Raw genomic sequence first — 25,146 nt, forward strand, 5'->3', positions numbered from 1 at the left:
GAATGTTCCGGTGTGGGATTGTCTCTGACCCCCTGGACTCTGTCCCCAGCCACTGGCAAGATGCCCAGGAGGTGCCCATCACCCCTCCTCTACACCCTCAGAGAAGGGTGGCTCCCTCCTGGCCTCTCCCCACTGTCGGAGGCGTGGGTAGCAGCTGGGAGAACCGGCTGGATGCTGCCCCTCCCCTTGGGCGTGGAGGTAGGCACCTGGCGGGCTCCCTGCGTGGTAGACGCCACCGCCACACACACCTGCTCCCTGTGCCATCTGCTCCCAGCGCGTCCTCCTCTCCCCACCCTCGCCCTCCTGCCATGGAAGAGCCTGCCGAGCCCGGGAACCAGGCTGCGTGGGACCCCTATGAGAAAAACATCTCGGAGATCAGGTGAGGCCCAGACCTGGGCACGTGCCGGCAGCGCCCCCGGAGGAGGTGGCCTGGGGGAAGAGCCAGGGGCCTCTGCAAAGGTGGCCCCCGGCCTCCTGGAGCCTCAGAAGCGTCTGGGCTGGGCTGGCTCGTCCACGCTGGAGTGCGGATCCTTCCTGCGAAGGGATTCGAGGACCCGGGCTGTGCTGAGTCACCAGTTGGGATTCTTGGGGTGTCTTGTCCGTCTCAGGGCCTTAGTGTCTCTGTCTGTCAAAGGGGTCCAGAAGCAGTTTGTCTGCCTGAGGTAGGACTGAATGAGAGAAGGGGCTTGGTGCATGGCGGTTGCCCGGGAAACAGGAGGGCATTTTGTACCCGCTTTCCTCCCAGACGCGACCAAAAGCCCTTCAGATGGGGGTGCTTGCCCTCAAGGGACTTCTGTTCTGTTTGGGGGGGGGAGGATGGGAGAGCAGAGGTGGACTGGGTTTGGGATACAGCTGAGTCTCAGAGTCAGAGTCTGTGGCCCTGGAGGACTTGGGGACCCAAAGGATGGGTCTCCAAGACAGAGCTTTCCCTACCTCAGAAGTGTGACTCCTTTGTTCCTAGGAATGAGTCAGACACTTTTATAGTACCCACTTTCCAGATGGGGAAACTGAGGCTGAGAGGGAAAGTGATGGGGCCATGATTACACAGCCAGAAGCAAATCTGAACCCTGTCCACCTGACCCCAAAGTCTGTGTTTTCCCCTCTCTTCCACAGCCTCAGTGATACCCCCTCCCCACGGCTCCATTTCTCAGAGGAGAAAGTGGAGGCTCAGAGAGGGCAGGCAGCCTGCCCAAGGTCACACAGTGAGCTGTTTAGATGATCCCAGCCCTCCATATCTTGCATTCTGCCAGGCAAGTCTCTCCTGGCCTCCCGAGCTCCTCCAGCCACCCCTGACTGTACTGTTCCAGGCTCGCCACTCCCCTCCCTCACCCTCATGCCCCAGACTCCAGAGACGAGCAGTTAAATTCTGAGTGTTGTGTGACATAGACAAGCCTCCTGGGTCTCTGGGCCTCTCAGGATGAGAGTGGCTACCAGGCTGGTCCCAGCTCTGTTTGAAGAAACTCCCAGCATTCTCTCTTCAGCATTCTTTTCTTTGGGCCTCTGGGTTCTGCCATTTCTCCCTCCTGAGATAAACTGGTTCCCTTCCTGGGTTCCCACATCTAGGAAGCCTTTTCTTCCCACCAGGCCCTGGGAGCCAACCTCTTCTTTGCTCCCGCACAGTCAGTTGGCCATAAAATCCCCAGCCCTTGCTCAGTGTGTGACCTTGATTCAGTCATTTGGCCTCTCCCAGCCTCAATTTCCTCATCTGAAAAATGGGAGTGAATAACCCTCACCTATAAGACACTTCTGGACCGAAATTCTGCAGCCCCCTGGGAGGTGGCTTAAAATCTTCTTTTCCATGAGCTTCTGGAATCCCCTGGACCCAGAAGGATGCCTCTCATGAGGGCCCTTAACATCCCTTTTGGACTCTCTGCTGCAGGCCCCTCAGACACATAACGTCCCCAGCATTGTGTGGGAACTCAGTGGCTCCCCAGAATTATTCCTCCTCCCAGGTTGCCATCTCAGGGATGGCCCCATCGGTCACCAGGTCAGAACCGCCCCCCCGTCAACTGTCTTTGTCCCTTCCTTCCTCTCCCTCCCACGGCCTGTCACTCCCCAACCCCACTCTCCTGACCCCTGACTCTCTCCATTCTCATGGTCTCTGCTCAGGCTTCATCTTTGCCCTTGGAGCCTCTCCCTGGCCTCCATGCCTCCAGTCTTTCCCAGAGCTGCCCCTCCCCTCCTCCCAGTCCAGAGGCCCTCCAGGCCTTGGCACCCTGGCTTCTCCAGGTCAATCCCCTCCCTCACCTGCATTCCATCTACCCCAGCACTTCAAATTCCCTGGTTATACCTCACTATTCCCTGCCCCAGTGCCTTTGCATACATGGTTTCCTCTGAAGGGATTCCCAGAGAAGTCTTTTCCAAATCTTTAAATCTATCCTTGGCCACCCCCCTGCTCAAGTCCCTTCCATGGCTCCCCAGCGCCCACAGTGATGGTTTCCAAAACCTTTTTAAGATACAGATTCCTTTGTCCAGGAGAAATCTTACATCCAAACAGAAATACATAATAGAGATCAAAACAGAGCTGCTCTGGTTTAAAATGGGGGAGTGGGGCTAGGGTCCTGCTGCTGGCCTTTCTCCCTCTGTGGGAGCGCCTCTCTGCCCCCCAAGCCCCCTCCCCACCTTCCTTGCTCCATGGGCCCCACCTGGCTGCTTCCACGTCCCCTCCAGCCCAGATCTCACACCTTGAAGCCTTTGCACCTGGAATGACCTCTCTCCTTCACCTGGCGAACTCCTTCTCACACAATTTAAGATTCTTGGCCACCACAGGTAGGTCCCTGATCACACTTCTGGCTTCAAACCTGTGCCGTGGTACCAAAAGGCGGAACCGTTCACAGACAGGGACAGAGTTGGGACCACCTCTGCAGTCCTCTGCTTGGGGACCCTGTGAAGGCTCTGAGAATGATGTCAAGGAATGAATGGAGGAGAGATTAGGCAAGCTTTGAGCTGGAACTTGCAGGATGAGTCAGGGCTGGAAGACAAGTGAGGAGGGGCAGGGCATGCAGGGGAGGAGACAATAGAGGAAAAGGACAGCGGCTGCTGGAAGTGACATGAATGAGTCCTAATGTCAAGGGCAAGAAGCGATTCCCAGGACACTAACTGCAGCCCGACTCCATTTTTAAGCTCCCCGCCTCCCCCAAAACAAGAAAAGCTAAGCAATATATCATTTTAAAAATACAAGCATAGGGATCTCCCTGGCGGTCCAGTGGTTAAGACTTCGCCTTCCAATGCAGGGGGTGCAGGTGAGCTAAGATCCCACACGCCTCAGGGCCAAAAAACCAAAAAAAAAGCAATGTTGTAACAAGTTCAATAAAGATTTTAAAAATGGTCCACATCAAAAAAAAAAAATCTTTTACAAAATTAATAAAAAAACAAACTGTCTTTTAAAAAAACAAGTGACCGACAGGGATTTAATTCGGATGGTGGGGAGGGGGAGAGGCCAGTGGGACAAGAAGGAGCTCAGAGGCACCTGGGAGACATATCACTTGGAACGTTCTAGTTCATTAGTTCATAATTCGTTACAAATTATGGTTTCGATATGTTAACTGTGTTCCATGGAGACTTGTATGTATCCAAAGGACTAAAAAGGGATCTTAAGGGCAAAACCAAAAATTTAAGAGGAAAAAGTTAGAAGCAGGAGGTAAGCAGGACCCAGGCAGTTATACTAAGTTTCAGGAGGCAGAGGTGACACAGAGACAAACCCAGAAGATGTTAATCCCTAGAGAATCTTTTTAATGCTCACCTTGCTTAGCGTCTTCCACCTATTACCTCATTTAATCCTCACAACAACTGTTCGAGATTAAGCCACGAGAATGATTAACTATTATCATTCTATTTATGACGAAAGCCACTGAGGCCCAGAGAGGTTGAGTGACTTGTCCAAAGTCACACAGCTGTCAAGTGAGCTGTAGTCAGGATGTGAACCAGGACAGCCTGACTCTATCACAGCCTGGAAAGGGTGGGCAGATGTGGAAGGAATTTGGGGATAAGCAAGATGAGGGGGTAGGAGGGTCAGGAGGGAACCCTGCCCAGACAGGAGGCTTAGTAGGTATCTTGTGCTCTGCTACATCTCCTGGAATACCCCGTGCACTGGGCTGCACCTTGACCAGCCCTTTCTGGAGAAGGTCAAGGCCAGGAGAAGCCGAGCCAGCATTTGGACCTGTGGTTGCTGCTCCTCCCCTACCTCTGATCTTGGAGAACCCCAAACAAGGTCTTTTCAAATCTCACCGTTTTTATGGCTGAAGTCACCAACACTGGTTTTACAGCCCTGGCTCCTCCTTCCCTGGGGAGGCCAAGCTACTTGGATGATTTTATGGCTATAGTCCTTCCAGTCACAGAGCTGCTTTTCCCAAGGGGAAGGGTGCCGCTAATAAAAAGGCAATAAACAAATAATTCCACCTGCGTGGAATCTGGGCAGGCAGAGAGGAAGTGGGGTTCTGGACCTCCACTAATAAATCAGGCGCCCTGGTGAGGATTAGAAAAAGATGCTCACAGCCCCACCTTCCCTTCTCCCCACCATTGGTCTCCCTGCAAGGGACCCAGGCTTGGAGAGTGAAGGGAAGGATGTGTTTCAGTTCCCTTGCTCTCTAGAGGCCGGGGAGGGGGCGGTAGGATGTGCGCCCACATCCCACTTATGCCTGCGGTCCTGCATAGGGAGCAGGAAGTGGGAACATCCAGGACACACTTGGAAAGAACCAGAGCAGCCCAGTTTGCCGAAGGCAGGCTCTGGGGGATGCAGAGCGGGACCCAGTGGGCCATCAGTGGCATCGAATGCTGAGGCAAGAAGGGAGACCCTGGTCTCACTGGGAGGCCTGAATCAGACACCCCAAGAGTGGCGTGGCCGGCTACTCACAGGGGCACCTGGACCAGGGACCCCGAGGTCTCTGCCACTGCAGACAAGAATGCCCGCGTCACGAGTCAAGCTACCCGCAGGAAGTCAACCCTGTGTTCAAATCCCGCCCATGTCACCCACCGGCTGGGACCCGCCGGGCAGACAGGGTCCGGCAGATAGCTGTGCATCAGTGAAATGGGTGTGGTGGGTGATGCTCCGGGACATGTCAGACTTGCCGTTCTCTGCTGAGTCAGGGATCACACGGTTTTCCTTCCTCCTTCTCTAATTCCCGTTCCTGAGCCAGGAACCCAGGTGCCAGGAAGGGTGGGGATGGGGTGAAAGATGGTAATAATTACAACTTTCCTGAGCGTTGGCCACACACCAGGCTTGTGCTCAGAACTTTGTGTGGCTGAACCCCTTCCGTTTCCACAACAGTCCTGTGAGGGCGATGATGTTAGGATTCCCATTTTACAGATGGGAAAGCTGAGGCCCAGAGAGGACTCGTACATCTGGGATTTGCTCCGGAGACCCCTCTCTTTACCTCCATGCTAGAGAAAGGGATCAGACAGGGGCCTGAAACTACAGGGAGGGGCTGCCCCTCTGTGGCCCCGTCACCTTCATGGGGTGGGGGTGGACGCTGGTCACCCCAGATGGGATCAATGAGTCTGTGGTCTGTCCACCCTCCAGACCAACACTGCCCCATAGATACATAACCCGAGCCCCCTAGGTAAACATTTTCTTAGTCCCATTAAACAAAAAGTAAAAGAAACAGTTGAAATTAATTTTAATTAGAAGTTTTATTTAACCTGTTATATCTGAAATATTCTTTCAACCTATAATCGATAGAAAAAAATATTAATAAGATACTTTAGTCTTTTCATAGTAAGCCTCTGAACAGTGTGCACCTTCTCAAATCAGGTGCTAACCTTACATCAGAAAGATCTGATTTGCATTCAGTTCTCATCACCATTACAGCTGACAAAAGTCGATTCTCAGGCCTGAGCTTTTCCAAACCTGCATAAAAAAGTATTCTAATAATTGGGCTTCCCTGGTGGCGCCGTGGTTGAGAGTCCGCCTGCCGATGCAGGGGACGCGGGTTCGTGCCCTGGTCCGGGAAGATCCCACGTGCCGCGGAGCGGCTGGGCCCGTGAGCCATGGCCGCTGAGCCTGCGCGTCCGGAGTCTGTGCTCCGCAACGGGAGAGGCCACAACAGTGAGAGGCCCACGTGCCACACACACACACACACACACAAAAGTATTCTAATAATTGAATTGAGTGTCAGTGTTTCAGTTGAAATCAATAATAATTCAATAAAATTAAAAGTTGTGCCCCCCTCCGGGTTGCATGGGCCACATTTCAAGGGCTCAGTAGCTACACGAGGCCAGCGGCTGCCATGGTACAGAACAGTACGTTTCCATCGTCAGAGGAAGTTCTATCGGATGGCATGGCTCCAGGCTGCAAAGGCCTCAAGGGTGGGGAGAGGTACATAGTAGGGGCTTAATAAATATACGTTGGAAGGGAGAGAGAGAGAGAGAGCATAAGGGAAGAGAGAAAAGTCGAGAAGAGCCTTCAGGCTAAAGGCACAGCACATGCAGAGTTCCAACGGTGTGGTGGAGCATGGCGTATGCAGGGAACAAGTTGAACTTGACAGTGGGAACAGAACAACACTGGCTGTGCTAGCATGGGGATCGAGGGGAGGTGGGGCAGTGCAAGCTACCGGGCCCACAAAGAATCTGCTGGGCTTTGAGGGACAGAGCCAGGGATGCAGGACAAAGAACCCTGAGAATTTGAAGAAAGTGATTCATTTCTTTAGCTAGATTGTTCTCTATCACCATCATCATCATCATCATCATCAAAGTAATAAATCAAAAAATCATTTAAAAGTGTGTATAGATTTTAAATGTGCAGGAATAGCCAGGGAAGAAAAAAAAAAAAAAGAATGGGGAGGGAGAATTGACCCTATCAGAACTTAAAATCTATAAAGTTACTCTAATCCAAACAGTATGACATTCCACCCTATGACCCTGCAATTCCAATGCTACTTATTTGCCCAAGAGAAATGAGCATGTAGTTTCCACACGAAGACAAGTATGGTCACAGTGGCTTTATGCATATTAGCGGCACCCGGAAACAGCCATGAACAGGAGAATGGGTCAACACACCGTAATCTATTGATACAGTCGAACTCTACTCAGCCATGAAAAGGAACAAACTCTATAATGCACACACAAACATGGGTGCATGTCAAGAGTATTATGCTAAGCAAACGAAGCCAGATGCCAAGAGTACTTTCTATAAGTTGACAGCCCTAGAAGGCCCGAGACTAGCCAAGTCAATTTATGTGGAAAAACTCAGAAGAGTGGTAGCCTCAGGGTGGAGGTGTGAGCTAATTGGGAAGAAGCACCAGGAAGTGTTCTGGGGTGATCGACTATTGTATATTATGAGAGGGGTTTGGATTGCATGGAGGGATTATGCATTGGTCAAAATTCACTTAAAAGTAGGAGGCTTTGCGAGACAAAGTTCTGGCTGGCTGTCCACCCATCTCTACATCATGGTCATTTCTATGTGGGGGAATTGCAGGCGACATTCATTTTCTTCTCTATTATTTTTTGTATCTTCCAAATATTCTATATGTAATTTTCATAAGCAGAAAAATAATGATTCCAAAACTTTAGGTGATAATAATTTCCATCTGTTATTAAAATAATGGAAAACACGAAAAAAAAAATAGGACGTTTCCTCAACAGGAAAGTAATGTTCAAGATGGAAATGGGATATCTCGCAGCTATTAAAAACATTTTTTTATTGAATGAAAGATTCTTTAAATTCTATAGTGCTTTAAAATTTTCAAAAGTTTCACACACATGATTTCATATAATCCCATAATAATAACCCTTTTTAAAAAATCCCCTACCCCTGTGTTGTTCCTCCCCCCTTCCCTCTCCCCCATGGTAACCACTAGTTTGTTCTCTATATCTGTGAGTCTGCTTCGTTTTTGTTTTATTCACTAGTTTGTTGTGTTTTGGGGATTACACATATAAGAGATATCATGCAGTATTGGTCTTTCTCTGTCTGACTTATTTCACTTAGCATAATGCCCTCCAAGTCCATCCATGTTGCTGCAAGTGGAAAAATTTCCTTCCTTTTTTATGACTGAGTAATATTATATTATATATATATATATATATATGTATATACATATCACTTTTTTTTTTTTTAAGTTGCGGCATGCGGGATCTTTTAGTTGCAGCATGCGGACTTCTTAGTTGCGGCATGCAGGCGGGATCTAGTTCCCCGAGCAGGGATCGAACCCCAGCCCCCTGCATTGCGAGTGCAGAGTTTTACCCGCTGGACCACCACGGAAGTCCTTATCACATCTCCTTTAGCCATTCATCTGTTAATGGACACTTAGGTTTCTTCCATACCACGGCAATTGTCAATAATGCTCTGGAAGCTATTTTTAAAAACAAGGATTGTAGATCAGCTATACCCCAATAAAAATTAATTTAAAAAATAAATAAGATAAAAACAAGGAGATAGCTGCGGAAAGATAGCTGCAGATTTGAAAAGACTGCCATAGTAGAGTAACTAAAAAATAAGCAAGATGCAGAGTAAGGTCTGATATCAATATTGCTTAGAAGGAGGACGGGGACTTCCCTGGCGGTCCAGTGGGTAAGACTCCCTGCTCCCAATGCAGGGGACCCGGGCTCCATTCCTGGTCGGGGAACTAGATCCCACATGCCTGTCACAACTAACCTGGAGCAGCCTAAATAAATAAATAATTAATAATTAAAAAAAAAAAAAGTCGGACAAGCAGGAACAGAGAAGGAAGCTGAGTGTCCACACTGTGCTCGCATGTACTTCTACAAGTGCGGTTAAGGTACGCACCAAGCTGGTGGTATGGGCATCCCCAGAGGCTGGTATGGCCGTGCTGGGGGAGACCATTAACTTGTTAACAAGCCCAGATGATAATAAATACATATAACTTATTAATAAACCCAGATGATCAATAGATACAGAGAGACAATCCAATAATTTGTGATTTTCCCTTTTTTTTTTTTTTAATTTTTTTTTTTGGTCCTGCCGTGCAGCTTGTGGGATCTTAGTTCCCCAACCAGGGATTGAACCCGGGCCACGGCAGTGAAAGCACTGAGTCCTAACCACTGGACCTCCAGGGAATTCCTGTTATTTTCCTAATTAGATCTTCTAAAAAGAAGGAAAGGTACACATGTGCCGTATTAAGGCAGTCTAGCAGGTGTTAAAAACATCCCCCCACTTCTGGATCTTAAGTCGGTAGAAGTTCATTTCAAACTCACATCCCAGCCCCACGTGGGCTCTCCTGGTGATGTGATGCCAGGCCCGGCTCTGCCATCCTCCACCCGTGACTCCCAAGTCCCCAGAGAAACCTCTCTGGTCCCACCAGCAACGGAGGCAGAGGGCTAGCACGTGGCAGTCACTGCCACTGTGTTCACCATTCAGAATTCAAGATGTGCAGAAGGGCATAAAATGGAAAATTCTGGTCCTCACAAACACCCCAGACCCATCCCCAGAGTAACCACTTCTAAGGCTTGCCTGCCAGAAAATTTTTCTCTATGTGTGTATCTTGTTTTTACTTGCTTTTTTGTTTGTTTGTTTTTGTTTTTGTTTTTGTTTCTTGCGGTACGCGGGCCTCTCACTGTTGTGGCCTACTCCCGTTGCGGAGCACAGGCTCCGGACGCGCAGGCTCAGCGGCCATGGCCCATAGGCCCAGCCGCTCCACGGCATGTGGGATCTTCCCGGACCGGGGCACGAACCCGTGTCCCCTGCATCGGCAGGTGGACTCTCAACCGCTGCGCCGCCAGGGAAGCCCTACTTACTTATTTTTTAAACATAAGTAAGATACTACTTTATATCTGGCTCTGCCCCTTGTCTTTTCACTCTCTGTAATATCTCAGACATCTTCCCAAATAAATGCTACCTCCTTACCCCTCCGATCTTTTGGAATTTTCATAATGAAAATTCCAAGACATAGAAAAACATTGGAGGAATTATTCAGCACGCACCCTCTCTATACCCACTACTCCTAAAATTTTATTATACTTGTTTTATCATATATCTGTACATCTTTCTATCCATCCAGCAATCTGTACTGGTGATGCATTTCAAAGGAGTGATTTGCAACCATCAGAACATTTCACCTTAAACATTCCAGGCTGCATATTATGAAATAGACTTCAATACTTGTTTATGGGCTTTTTTTTTTTTAATAGATGATGTTTATGTACAGGGCACTGCACAAACTTATGAAGTGTGCCATTTTGAGAAATACATGTGTAACCCCAATCCCTATCAAAACATAAATGCCTCCTTTTGAATGGCTGGATTCCAAGGTTTGCAGGCGGTGATTTATTCATCCAGTCCTGATTTATTTATCCAGTTCTCTGTTGTTCAGGTCCCTCTTACAATGTTGCAATTAGCATGGTGGTCCATATATCACCGGGCACTTCCTCAAGGTCACCCATCCCATAAATTTCTGGAGGTCACGTTCATTTGTGCATCCAACAGATATAATGGAGCGCTGCCTGCCTGTCTGATGCTGGTTCTTGGAGGTGGGACATGGGAGAAGCAGAATTTCTGTTCCCTTGTAGTTACTACTAGTGGGGAAGATTGATTTCAAGAAGTCAATAGACAAAGAAAATAGTTACTAAGTATTAAAAGGGCTATGAAAGAAAAGAACAGAGTGCTGAGAGGGGTAAAAATGCGCATGGACCGGGTGTGCTCTGCTTGAGTGGAGGTGGCCTGTATAACTTAAAATGTTGCCAAGTGATCTCCCAAAGAGGTTATTCTAATGTCTCCTCAGCGGCCGCAGATGAGAGCAGGAGAGTGAAAGAGCCCGGTTCTCTGCGCTCTGGCCAAGGCGTGAGTCATTCCACTGAGGTGGAGGTGGCCAGAGGAGATGGGGACGCTTGAGGAGATGGGGACGCTCGCCCAGATGGGCTCCAGGCAGCGGAATTTCGGGAGGTGAGGGAAGGCACTCCTGCAGGCGAGAGCAGCTCAGGCAAAGGAGGGCGGCCGCCACTGCACAAGGTGCCCTGGGAATAAGGCGCACTGAACCCAGCTCAGGCTTGAGGAGCCTTGAAAACGCTCTCCCGAGAAAGGCAGGCGAGTTGACCACAGGCACCTGCTGTGAGTCAGCAGGACAGCGGGGCTGCGGAAAACCTCCTCATGCGGCCGGATCGCATGCATGGACGGGCGGGGCCCTCTCAGAGGAGTGGGGGTCAGTTTCAGTCCCACAAGACCCCTGAATGCCAGCAGCCTGCCCTCTCCCCGCCTTTGTACACACTATTCCCTCTGGTACACACACTCACAGCTCTTCCCTCACCTCCTTCAGGTCTGCTCAAATGTCACCTCCTCGGAGGGCCCTCCCCTGATCCCATCGATCTCAAATTGCAAACCCTCCCAACCCCAGACGCTTCCTGTCCCCAACCAGCTTCATTTTTTCCATCACCATCCGATACACTACATTTTGAACATTCTGTGTTAATTTTATTGTTCATTCAAACATAAACTGCAATAGGGATTTTTGTTTTGTTCTGATGTTTTTTGGTTTTGTTGTGTGTTTTGTCAGTTGTACTCACTTTCCTATACCCCAGGGCCTGGCACATAGTAGGTGCTCAATAAATATCTGTGGGCCAAATGAATGAATTTGCCCCATCTCAGGCAAGATGGCCTAAAGCTCCTGGAATGGGGAGCTCTCTTTGAACATCAGACTGGGAGGTCCCTGGAAAAGAGGTCCCTGGTCCCTGCCCACCCATCACTGCTCGTTCATCAAATGAGACCAGAGAGGTTTTGAGAGTGACCTCGGGTTACACGGCAAATCGAAGGCAGGTCTGTAATACAGGCAAGGGTTGCTTCTCTGCACAACCCTGGGTAGCCAAGAGGGACGCTGGCCAACGGGATGTCTTGTTATAATAATGGTTAATGGGCGTTAAGTATTGACATTTATATGAGGTTTTTAAAAAAAAAAAATCAATCAGTAAAATTGATTTGTGTGTAGGGGTGTGTGTATAGCTTTATGAATTCTAACACATGTATAGATTTGTGTAACCATCACCACAATCAGAATACAAAACTGCACCATCAGCCCTTTGTAGTCACACCCTCCCCCATCCCTAGCTGCCCTCTCCCCTCCCACCCCTCATCCCCACAGCTACTGATCTATTCCCCGTCCATATACTTTTGTCTTTTGTCAGAAATGACATATTAGTTTCCTATTGCTGCTGCAGTAAATGACCACAAATGCAACACAGATCTGTGCTCATACATTTCTGGAGGTCAGAAGTCTGAAATCAGTGTTGCTGGGCTAAAATCAAAGTGTTATCAGGGTGGCACTCCTCCCGTTCCCTTCTGTGCCTTTTCCAGCTCCTAGAGGCCCTGCATCCTTTGGCCCGTGGCCCCTTCCTCTGTCTCTTCAAAGCCAGCTGCGTAGCCTCTTCCGATCTCTCTCCTCTCTGACGTCTGCTTCCATTATTATATCTTCTCTCTCTGATTCTAACCCTCCTGTCTCCCTTTTACAAGGACCCTTGTGATTACATTTAGGGCCCACTGAATTCTCTCCCCATCTCAAAACCTGAACATAATCACAGCAGCAAAATCCCTTTTCTGGTGCAATGGATCATGTTCGCAGTTTCTGGAGACTGAGACATGGACCTCTTTGGGGGGTGGTCATCATTCCACCCACCACAGACATTACATGGAATTGTACAGACGGCGATCTCCTGAGTCTGTTTTCCTTCACTCCACCCAATGCCTTTGGGACCCATCTGTGCGGTGGTGAGTATCAAAGGTTTGCTTCTTGTCCTTGCTGAGTAGTACCGTGTGGTGTACATGTACCACTGTTTATCCACTCACCTGCTGACGGACGTTTGCGCTGCTCCCAGTTTCTGGCGATTATGAATAGGGCAGCTATAAACATGCGAGTACAGACGTTGGTGTGAAAAAGAGTTTTTGTTTCTCTTGGGTGAACTCCCAGGAGAAGGAGAAACTCTGCTTTAAAATCTATGCTTATCTTAAGATATTTCATTGAGGTCTATGGATATACAATATCGAATAGAATACAATATAATGATAATAATTATAACATACACCTAGGAGTTAAATATTCCTGTGACCAAGGGGAAGGAGGTGGACACTGAGACTCAGAGAGGTCATGTAAGCTGCCTGAGGTCAAACCTAGGTCTTCCTGACCGCCCCCCACCCCCAAGACCCCAGAGCCCCTGCCCAGAATGAGCACACCTGAGGACAACTGTATGACGATTGGCGAGGCGCTACCCCATGGCACTGGGTGGGTTCAAAGCCTGGCTCTGCCGTCTGCCGCTGTGTGATGTTAGCCAAGTGACTTTGCCTCTCTGTGCCTCTACTTCCTCATTTGTAACGCGGGGATAGAAATACTATAGCGGGTAGCCTCCTAGAGTTGTTGAGGAAATAAACGAACTAAGGCACATAATGTAGTGAGGAGTGCCGGGCCAGGGGGCACTGTGAGTGTTATTTGTATTTCTTCATAAATATTGATGGAGGCCCTCCGTGTTTTGATATGTTGGCAATCCAGACAGAACGCCCCCCCGCCCAGGCTACGGAGGGCCTTGAGCTCTGGGCCACGTGGGGGATGAACAGGAAGGAGAAACTGGAGGCCAAGAGACTCTGGAGGAGGCTGCGTTGAGGGTCCAGGGGGGCGAGGAGGAGACCTGAGCTGGACAGGGGTAGTGGGGACAGAGAAGAAGAGCTAAGGCCTGGTGGACTGGGGGGCGGGGGGATGGGAGGAAGGAGGATCGCCAGGTTGGGCCATTCTTAGAGTTTCATGTCCTGGGGTCTCCCTAGCAGGGCAGGCCAGGCCCCTTCGAGGAGGCTAAGTATGTCCTTGGCCCACTGCCCGTCATGTGGGCTGTAGCTCTGTCCGCTGTTCCTCCTGCGGCTGGTCTCTGCCCCAGCCCAGCTGTCACCTTCATTCCTCTGCTCCAACCAAGCAATAGCTGCATGCCAGGCCCTGGACCTGGCATGGGAAAAGAACAGGCTCGGAGCCCAAGGAGAGGAAAGGTCACCCCAGGGCCAGATTTAATTTACAAGGTGGGGAGAGAAGACACACAGCACCTGTTTGGGGACACACAGTAAGATTCAGTCAAGCAGGAAGCCAGGTGGGGTCCCCCCTCTCCAGCCGCCTGGCAGGAGGAACAGCTGATGCAAGGCCAGAGGCTGGAATAGTGCTTGGTGCACTGGGGGGCTTTGACTGGAGTAGGGGGATGTGGGGAAGGAGGGCCTGGAACAGAACTGTCTACGGGGCTGAGGTTCAAATCTCAGCTCTGCTCGGTACTTGCCGCATGGCCTTGGCCAAATCGATTCCCCTCCCTCAACCTCCATTTTCTCACCTGTCGCCTCATAACATGCAGGGAGATCCCAGCTCTCCCCCAGTCACGTCTCGATTATTTATTAAACGTTGATGCTCAGTCATTTACTGAGCAATAGTTGTTCTCGGCCCAGAGGGCACATGGTAAGGTCTGAATGAGGCCAGGCTTTGGAAGTTTCTAAAGTCCCCAGAGGGGATTCTAAAATGCCCAGGGCTGAGAACCACAGAGGCAGGTGTTAGGAGGTAACAAGTGCTCTTTGAGTTTCCTTAACTTTTTTCCTGGTAACCCCCTTCATTCATTCACCCATTTATTCATTCAAACGTTCATTCATCACACATTCATTTATTCACACATTCGTTCAATCACACATTCATTCATTCGCACATTCATTCATTCACACGTTCATTCATTCAGTCAAATACTGGTTGGACACCAACAATGTGCCGGCACTGTGGATTCCACCCTGGCCTCCACCCTGGACCCGCAATTTGGAGATTGTAAGTGCTGAGGGGGGTGGCGGGACACCCTCATATTTATTCATGTATGCATTCAGTGACTATTTCAAGGACTCCTGAAGGGCACACTATCTTCTCCTGGTTGGCAACCCCATTTTCCTTTCCGGTAAGCTGGGGAGAACACTTCTCCTTCAAGGAGCTGTTGGTGAGATCAAAGACAAAAATAGCGCTGCACGCTAAAGGGCCCTTCAGTGTCCTGAGCATTTATTAGGAGCCAGGGGCTTAATGTATATTATCCCTTTTAATCTTTAGGTAGGATTAAAACCTTGAGGTTGAGATTACTGTTATCTTCATGTGTCAGAAGAGGAAACTGAGGCTCAAAGAGGTGAGATCTGCTGCCCAGGGCACAGAGAGAGCACATGTGACCCACCAGAGCCAAGACCCAGGCACTCAGCAGCTAATCTGCCTAGTGACTGATGGCCTCACAGCCCCGCCCACTGGCCTAAATCCGCCTGGCAACTAGTGACATCACTAATTCTGCTGCCTGCGCTCAACCTATGACATCACTGAACAATAAAGTAATTACAATAAGCTGAGGGCCTACTGTGTGCCAAAGGCGGTGCCAAGCAGCCCCTCCTCTGGGCTCACACGATGCCCGGTGTTGCCGCTATTACTAAGTATAATAATAACAATAGTTTTAGCCTGGATTTATCGAATGCAGACCACAAGCCAGGCTCTATTTTAATCATTTTTATTTCTATGGGTGCATTAAACACTCCCACTATCTCTATTTTTTAAAAATTAAGAAACATTTATATAGTGTATATTCCTATGTCAGGCCCAGTTCTAAGCACTTTTTACATGCTCACGAACATCCTATGAGGTAATGTTTACTTATTATCCCCATTTTATGGATGGAAGGACTGAAGCACGGAGAGGATGAATGACTTGCCCACAGCCACATGACTGGAGAGAGGTAGGATTCAGACTCAGGTATTCCGGCTCCAGGGTTTATGCCGTTAACCAAGACACCATGCTACTTCTCCTACCCCTATTTTACAGTTGAGGAAACTGAGGCCTAGAGAGATTAAGCCCCAGGCCTCAGCTCTGCTAGAGAGTGCCAAAGCCAGACTCTGAGCCTGCAATGTCCAGCTCCAGAAACACAATATTCCTCACATCTGTCTTACTTAGGTTACTTAGAAACAGGGCCTGCAAAGCCCCTGCCACCACCCCTCTGAGGTGACCAGCCCTTCCTTCCTGGTCCCCTGGGGAACATCCCCCAGCCAGGAACAAAGGGGGCCTTTTCCAACAGACCCTAGACCACATGCCAGCTTCCTCCGTAGCCTCCCCACGGCCCCGCCTTGGGACACTGCCCTTTGGAAACCCTGGCTGGGCTGAGCCTTACCTGGGCTCCCCAGAGCCCTCCTTTGACCCCAGGCAGAGGAAACAATTCTCTAGCTTTTGTCCTTCTCCTGCAAGCCTGAGCCTGGTGCCAAGCCTTGCAGAAATTCCCCATCCCTCAAATCTCTGAAGCTGGTGGAGGCCTTCAGGAAAGACACTGGGAGATCCCTGGGCAAGTCACAGCCTTCAATGGGCCTCAGTTTCCTCATCTGTCAACTGGGCGCACAAGGGAAAACTAACAGAAAAGGCCTGTGCAAGACAGCTGGGGTTTCACCTTCACTGGGCCCAGCACCTCGTCTCCATTTTTTTTTTCCCTTGCCTCATTTTTATTAAAAACAGTTGTTTTAGTGGGAAGCATAATTTTTTCCCTTTAATGTTTTATTCATTCATTGCAAGTTTTTTTTTTAACATCTTTCCTGGAGTATAATTGCTTTACAATGGTGTTTTAGTTTATGCTTTATAACAAAGTGAATCAGCTATACATATACATATATCCCCATATCTCTTCCCTCTTGCGTCTCTCTCCCTCCCACCCTCCCTATCCCACCCCTCTAGGTGGTCACAAAGCACTGAGCCGATCTCCCTGTGCTTCCCACTAGCTATCTACTTTACATTTGGTAGTGTATATATGTCCATGCCACTCTCTCACTTTGTCCCAGCTTACCCTTCCCCCTCCCTGTGTCCTCAAGTCCATTCTCTACTAGGTCTGCGTCTTTATTCCCTTCCTGCCCCTAGGTTCTTCATGACCTTTTTATTTTATTTTTTTTAGATTCCATATATATGTGTTAGCATACAGTATTTGTTTTTCTCTTTCTGACTTACTTCACTCTGTATGACAGACTCTAGGTCCATCCACCTCACTACAAATAACTCAATTTCGTTTCTTTTTATGGCTGAGTAATATTCCATTGTATATATGTGCCACATCTTCTTTATCCATTCATCTGTCGATGGACACTTAGGTTGTTTCCATGTCCTGGCTATTGTAAATAGAGCTGCAGTGAACACTGTGGTACATGACTCTTTTTGAATTATGGTTTTCTCAGGGTGTATGCCCAGTAGTGGGATTGCTGGGACCTATGGTAGTTCTATTTTTAGTTTTTTAAGGAACCTCCATACTGTTCTCCATAATGGCTGTATCAATTTACATTCCCACCAACAGTGCAAGAGTGTTCCCTTTTCTCCACACCCTCTCCAGCATTTATTGTTTGTAGATTTTTTGATGATGGCCATTCTGACTGGTGTGAGATGATATCTCATTGTAGTTTTGATTTGCATTTCTCTAACGATTAATGATGTTGAGCATTCTTTCATGTGTTTGTTGGCAATCTGTATATCTTCTCTGGAGAAATGTCTATTTAGGTCTTCTGCCCATTTTTGGATTGGGTTGTTTGTTTTTCTGATATTAAGCTGCATGAACTGCTTGTAAATTTTGGAGATTAATCCTTTGTCAGTTGCTTCATTTGCAAATATTTTCTCCCATTCTGAGGGCCGTCTTTTCGTCTTGTTTCTGGTTTCCTTTGCTGTGCAAAAGCTTTGAAGTTTCATTAGGTCCCATTTGTTTATTTTTGTTTTTATTTCCATTTCTCTAGGAGGAGGGTCAAAAAGGATCTCGCTGTGATTTATGTCATAGAGTGTTCTTCCTATGTTTTCCTCTAAGAGTTTTATAGTGTCCAGTCTTACTTTTAGGTCTCTAATCCATTTAGAGTTTATTTTTGTGTATGGTGTTAGGGAGTGTTCTAATTTCATTCTTTTACATGTAGCTAGCTGTCCAGTTTTCCCAGCACGACTTATTGAAGAGGCTGTCTTTTCTCCATTGTATATTCTTGCCTCCTTTATCAAAGATAAGGTGACCATAGGTGCATTGCAAGTTTTATTAAAGTAAAACACAAGTGCTGTGAACAGAGCTTCAGTCAATTGCCCAAGGAATTTTGCAGAGGGCGCGCCTTGTAACCAGCTCCGCCCCCATCTGCCCCCACTTCCCAGGGGTAAGCATCTTCCTGCCTTCTAACATCTTAGGTGGTTTGTCCCTGTGTTTGAACTTCCCCTAATTCGAATCATATCATCTAGACTCTCTTGTGTCCTTCATCCCCCGTTCAACATTTTGTTTCTGAGTTTTACCTGTGTGGTGGGACCCTGGCCCTCTTTATAGATCCTCACAATATCTATAAATCCTCTTCACTACCCCGAAATGAAATCCACAGACAGTATAATCCACTTACACGCATAATTTTTCCCCCAGTTCGATGTATTGTCCTAAGTGTACCAGAAAGGACCGCAAATGGAAATTAGCACCGAGTAACGGCTAAGAATGGGCAAATCCGTGTTTCATGGGGCCTGAAGCTTATACTGTTTTGAGGGGATTCCCCTTAAGAAAAAGAATCAGGGGCATTCCTTGGCGGTCCAGTGGTTAGGACTCTGCGCTTTCACTGCAGGGGGCCCGTGTTCAATCCCTGGTCTGGGAACTAGGATCCCACAAGCCACCTGGCGCGGCCAGAAAAATAAATAAATAATTTTTTTTAAAAAAGAAAGAATCAGTACGTGTGACTGCAACATTAGGAAGAAGGAATGTTTGTTTAGAACGAGAAAAGAAATTACAGTGACTTGTCTCATTCTGAAAGCTGGCAAACACTCCAAATATTCCAGAAAAATAACACACCGGCTTCTGGCTTCAAACCTGAGTCTCCTCCTCCACCCCATACTTTTGGTGCCAAGCGCCCCTGGCCATGTGATAGCGTGATCCGACTTCCGTGTCCCCAGCCTTCCTGTCATTACTTGCGCCCAACTAGTGTCCCGGAAGCAAATCCTGCACCCAGCCAGCTCGCCATCCCATAACTACACACAGACATGACCGCAAACCTTGTAAATATCCCAGGAAAGTCCAATGAAATGTATCCCCAACTCAGCTTTACCTTAGCCAGGTCCCCAAAACACCTATCGCTCTCCCGCGCCAGGGTCAGGAGATCTCGAGGGAGGCTGCAAAGGCAAGAGTGATCGAATTAAACGGATTGTTCTCAATACATCTCACTTTGGAAAACTGTACTTCCTTGTATGGTTATGTGAACACATTGCAGCGTTTTGGGAAAAGCAGCTTGAGTGAGGGGTTTGAAGCTTAAGACTGCCCCAGCTTCCCAGGGACTCGACATCTAGTTTTCGCAGGTGGCCCTGCCGCTCTGTGGCCGCTTAGGAATGGGCAGGGCACCTGACTCTTTGGCCTATGTTTGTAAAATGGGGGGTGGTGCCTTTCTGGAGGGTTGGGGTGAAGAGTAAACGTGTGGAAAGCGCTTAGTCCCACTTTGCAGAGGTGAAGCGCTGCTTGTCCCGCCAGCTGTGTGGCTTTGCGCAAGTCACTCAACCTCTCTGTGCCTCGCTTCCTTCATCCAGAAAATGGGGATAATAATCATTGTCAACTCATAGGATTGTTATGGGGTGTTAGTAAATCATCCTCACTTTGCAGATGAGGAAAAGGGCGCAGAGAAAATTCCTTGCCAGTGTTCCACCAGCGAGCGGGGTGCACCTCGCCCATCTCCTTGCTCGCCCTCCGTCACCTGCCCCGAGATCCCTCCGCCACTTTCTGCCGCCATCTGTCCTGGAGGCCTCAGCTGTAAAGCTGGACCCTTGTGCGGGCTCCTGGGACCTCGAAGGACACTCAAATGCAGGCCCCGTGGGACTTCCCTGGCGGTCCAGTGGTTAAGACTCCGCGCTTCCACTGCAGGAGGCACGGGATCGATCCCTGGTCGGAGAACTAAGATCCCACCTGCAGCCGACCTTAAAAAAAAAAAAAGCAGGCCCCTGGCCCCCCACTCTCCCAGAGGTGACACCTGTCCTCGCCTCCTTCCCGGTCCTTACGGTGTCTCTCCCCCACCCTCCTACAGCCAGAATTTGTCAGGCGAATACTTCAGGTATAAAGGCATCCTCTTCCCCGTCGGCATCTACTCACCTGAGAGCATCAGCATCGCAGAGAACTCGGAAGTGCAGGACGATGACATCTTCATCATCACCTACCCCAAGTCAGGTACCCGCTGGGCCGGGGCAGGGGTGCTACGGAGAGTGCTGTGGGTGATGAGAAGGGTACACTAAGGAGAATGGAAGAGGAAAGAGGGAGGGGGTGGGGCGGATGGGGGACGCCTTGGTCCGTTCAGAACCGAGGTGAGCTTGGCCTTTGCACTGGCAGGTCCCTCCGCCAGGGGGCACCCTTCCCACCAGATCCCTGTGTGCCTCGCTCCCTCCCTTCCACCGGGCTGGCTCTCACACCCACTGGGAGGCCTTCCCGGACCTCCCTGGCTAAAATAGCGTCCCCATCCTGTCCCTCTCTATCCCTAACGCCCCTCATATTTTTCTTCACTGACGGCCACTATATCATATTTTCATTTGTTGATTTAGTCTGGCTTCCTCACTAGAACATGGCTCAGTGAGTACAGATATTCCGGTTTGTCTTGATCGCGGCTGTGTTCTTTGAACCTAAAACAGTGCCTGGAACTTATTCAATAAATATTTCAGGAAGGAAGGAAGGAGGGAAGGAAGGAAGGAAAGAAAGATCTTAATTTTCTCCATTCGGTTACTGAAATGCTCCTTACTGTTTGTCTACCACGTGCAGAGACACAGCTCTGAACAAAGGAGACATTTGTTGGGAGATACAGGCTTCATTTAAACATGCAGTCGCCTATATTACTATCTAATTAGGGTTAGGGTGGGTCCCCTCCCCCCCAAGGAAAGGTGAAGAGAGCATTAAGTGTAGGTAATAAGAAGGTCTGCGGGATAAGGGCAGGCTTCCTGGGGAGAAGATGTTCATGCAGAGAGTTGGAATCTGCAGAGCAGTTTGAGTGGGAAAGGGTATCCTAGACAGAGGGACAGCATGTGCAAAGGCCCTGAGGTGGGAGGTGGCTCGGTGAGTTTGAGGAAGCAAGAGAAGGTCAGTGGGACTGCGGTGGAGGGAGTGACAGGAGAGGCCCGGTGGCAGGGGGTGGGGGAGTTCTTCTCTAAAATGTTGGAACTGCCTTCTTAATGTTTTTCAAAATATTTTTGAAATTTTTCAAAATATTATATTCACCTTTTCCAGCATAGAGTTCGATGAGGCTTTTTTTGCTTTTTGGTAACATTAAAAAAAATAATTCACATACCATACAATTCACCCATTTGAAAGTGTAAAAATCTATGGCTATAGTATATTCACCAAGTTGTGCAACCATCACTACAGTCAACTTTAGAACATTTTCATCACCCCTAACAAGAAACTCCGTACCCATTAGCCATCACCTCCCAATCCCCACATCCACATCCCTAAGCCTTAGGTATCTGCTTTCTCACTATACGGATCTGCCCGTTCTGGACGTTTCAGGTAAATGGAATGATACAATATACGGTCTTCTGTGTCTGGTATCTTTCACTTAGAGTAATGTTTTTGAGGTTCATCCAAGTTGTTGTCAGTGCTTCCTCCCTTTTTATGGCCGAATAATATTCCATGATATGGTTATACTATATCCTGCTTATTCATTTATCAGTTGATAAACAATCAGTTGGTTTGTATTCACTCTTTGACTCTTATGAATAATGCTTGTAGTAACATTGATATACAAATCTGTCTGTGGATGTGTTTTCATTCCTCTTGGAGTTCTATGAGTTTTGAGAGACATATACAAGATACACCACAATCAAGATATAGAGCAGTTCAGGGACTTCCCTGGTGGTCCAGTGGTTAGGACTTGGCACTTCCACTTCAGGAGGCCTGGGTTCAATCCCTGGTGGGGGAACTAGGATCCTCCAAGCCTGTGGCATGGCCAAAAAAAAAGATATAGAACATTTCCATCACCCACCTAAAACAAACAAAAAAACCCTTCACACCCCTTTGTGGTCAGCTCCTTCCTCAACCCAGCCCCGGGCAACCATTGATCTGTTTGCGGCCCCAATAGTTTTGGCTTTTCCAAAATGTCATATACATGGAATCGTACCCTATGTAGCTTTTGAGACTGACTTCTTTCACTCAGCATAATGCATTTTAGATCCATCCAAGTTGTATATTTTTATTGCTGAGGAGTATTCCATCAGCTGGATGGACCACGGTGGGTTTATCTATTCATCTGTTGAAGGACACCTGGGTATTTTTCCAGTTTGGGATGAGTATGAATACAGCTGCTATGAAGCTTTGTGTACAAGTGTCTGCATGGAAATACGTTTTCGTTTATCTTGGGTAAATACTTAGAAGTGGGATTGCTGAGTTTATGGGAATTATGTATGCTTAACTTTATGAGAAACTGTCAAACTGGTTTCCACAGTGGAAACCATCTTGCACTTTTTGGCAAGCTGGTTTACCCTCTTGCATTCTCTCCAGCAACATCGGTGGGCTCCAGATGCTCTGCTTCCTTGTCAGCACTTGATATTGTCAAGTTTTTAAAAAAGTCATTCTAACAGATGTGTTCTAGTATCTCACTGTGGTTCGAATTTGCATGTCTCTAGTGGCTAATGATGTTGAGCATCTTTTCAGGGGCTTACTAGCCATCATTATCTTTCTTGGTAATGTGTCTGTTCCACTTTTCTTTTTTTTTTTTTTCCTCTTTTTAACTGGGTTGTTTGTTTTCTAATTATTGAGTTTTGAGAGTTCTTTATATAATCTGAGTACACATCCTTTATCAGATATGCCTTTTGCAAATATTTTCTCCGAGTCTGTGGCTTGTCTTTTCATTTTCTTTTCAGTGTCTTCTCAGAGCAAAAGTTTAAATTTTGATGAGCTCCAATTGTCAATTTTTTCTTTAATGGATCAGACTTTTGATGTCACAGCTATGAAATCTTTTCCTAAACCAAAGGCATAAAGATGGCCTTTATATTTTCTTCTAGAAGCTTTACAGTTTTAGATTTTACACTAAAGTCTATGATCTATTTTAAGATAATTTTTATGTGTGGTATGAGGTATAGATCAAGGTTCTTTGTTTGCATATGGTTGTCCAGTTACTCTAGCTATTTTTTAAAGTTTAAAATATCTTAATTTCTCTCTTAGAAAGTAATGCATTCATCATTCAAAATTCAAGAGGTACAAAAAGGTTTACACTGTAACATCTCTCTTCTCCCACAGTCACCAGTAGTCTCTGTGTATCTTTCCAGAATTTTCATGTACAAAAAAAAGTGTACATAATTTTTTTTAACTTTTTTCCCACAAAAGTTAACATGATACACGCCATTTTGCCTCATGTTTTTGTTTTGTTTTGTTTTATGGTTGTGCTTCTTTTTCCTTGTATTTTGATATCATCCTATCTTAGAACTGTAAACAAAAGCTTCCTGGTTTTTGTTTTTTCTTACAGTTCCATAGTATTGCATAACATTAGATGTACAAGAATTCTTGTTTAATTAGTTCCTCACTGATTAGCTTTTCCTGGTTTCCAATCTTCTGCATTTATTTATTTTTTTAAATTTATTTATTTATTTTTGGCTGCGTTGGGGGTCTTCCTTGCTGCACGTGGGCTGGGCTTTCTCTAGTTGGGGTGAGCGGGGGCTACTCTTCACTGCAGTGCACGTGCTTCTCATTGTGGTGGCTTCTCTTGTTGCAGAACAGGGGCTCTAGGCACACGGGCTTCAGTAGCTGTGGGGGCTTAGTCGCTCCGCGGCATGTGGGATCTTCCCGGACCAGGGCTCGAACTCATGTCCCCTGCATTGGCAGGCGGATTCTTAACCACTGCACTACCGGGGAAGTCCCCAGTCTTTTGCATTTATACACCATATAAACTTTACACACAATGCCACATCTTGTGCAAGTGTCATTTGCACACGTATGCGTTTATCTGTAGAACAAATTCCTAGATATGGAATTGCTTGGTCAGAGCCTCTGTGCGTTTGCAATTTTGATGAATATAGCCAAATTTCCCTCCACAGGGAAATTTGTTCCCCAAACAGCAGGCTTTGTTTGAAATAGCTTTGGTGATAGACGGTAGTAGTGATGTTTGCACAACAGTGTGAATGTACTTAATGCCTCAGAACCGTACTCTTAAAAATGGTTAAATTGGTAAATTTCATGTTAGGTATCTTTTGCCACATACCCACAAAAAAAGAATTATTAAGTGGTAACAGGGGATTAAAACACCAAGGGGTAAAGAGAACCCTAAACAATACAGGAAGAGCCAATACGGGGCGAAGCCCCTCCCTCTAGGACTGAAGCAGAGAGCACCCAAGGAAATTTGCTTTGGGATGCGGGGCGGGGTGAGGGGGAGTAAGTGTCACTGGGTCTACTGCACTGCTGGCCGCTGTCCATCACAAGAGCTGGCTGGGAGGAGCCCAGGAGAACCAGGAAGAGAAACCCCATCCTTCTGCAGGGTTCCTCTGCGCCCTCTACTGACAAAGCTTCACATTGCGCTAGGTGGCAAAGGAGATCCGTTTACACAGCTCCAAGGGCACAAAGCAGGGCAACCAAGAGTGGATTTGGAGCTGAGAGGCGATACACTGGGAACTGGCACGGGGTAGTTCTTAGAATCCAGGACAATATAATACTAATGCCAGGTGATTGTTCACATTACGATGATTTCTCATCTGACCTACCTGTAATCTCCTGGAATCCAGACCTGTGAACTGGGTCATGGATGAGATCCCTTCCTACTATGTGACGTTTATGGCTCCCTCAAGAAATCAAGGGCTTACCCCCATGAAAGGGCAGTGAAAAGAGCTGAGATTTCAAGTCTAGCCACCTGAATTCAGTTCCAGCTTCCTCTATGTATTAACGGAGTGCTTCAGAATCTCAGAAGCTGGACCCAATAGCAATTTATTTCTTGGGAATTCCCTGGCAGTCCAGTGGTTAGGACTCCATGCTTTCACTGCCGAGGGCCCGGGCTCAATACCTGGTTGGGGAATTAAGATCCCACAAGCTGCGTGGCGCCGCCAAAAAAAAAAAAAAGAAATTTATTTCTCATTCCTGTAAATTCCAGCTAGTGCTGGATAGATGGGGGGAAGTGGGGGGGGGGAAATCCATGCAGTCTCCAGCATCCTGGCTCCTTCCATCTTATGGCTCTGCCATCCCCAGGAGCCCCAGTTTCCACTGGCATCTCTGCACTCAGCCAGCAGGGGGAGGGGGTGGGGGTGGGGGGGTGGAGAGGAGGTGTCA

At 47.8% G+C, this 25,146-nt stretch overlaps 1 protein-coding gene across 1 annotated transcript in view; it reads left to right on the forward strand.

Moving 5' to 3' along the window:
* The first annotated feature begins 208 nt into the window (after nt 1-208).
* Nucleotides 209-25,146, forward strand: part of SULT2B1 (sulfotransferase family 2B member 1) — a 33,577-nt gene continuing 8,639 nt past the window's right edge. The window contains exons 1-2 of the mRNA XM_027080073.1: nt 209-379; nt 19,943-20,082. Coding sequence (XP_026935874.1) covers nt 309-379; nt 19,943-20,082 — 211 coding nt within the window. The 5' untranslated portion in view covers nt 209-308. The remainder of the gene's footprint in view (nt 380-19,942; nt 20,083-25,146) is intronic.

This window comes from Aethalodelphis obliquidens, unplaced genomic scaffold, assembly GCF_003676395.1.
Source record: "Aethalodelphis obliquidens isolate GAN/ISIS:26980383/991018 unplaced genomic scaffold, ASM367639v1 scaffold43, whole genome shotgun sequence".
In the NCBI taxonomy this organism is placed as follows: Eukaryota; Metazoa; Chordata; class Mammalia; order Artiodactyla; family Delphinidae; genus Aethalodelphis; species Aethalodelphis obliquidens.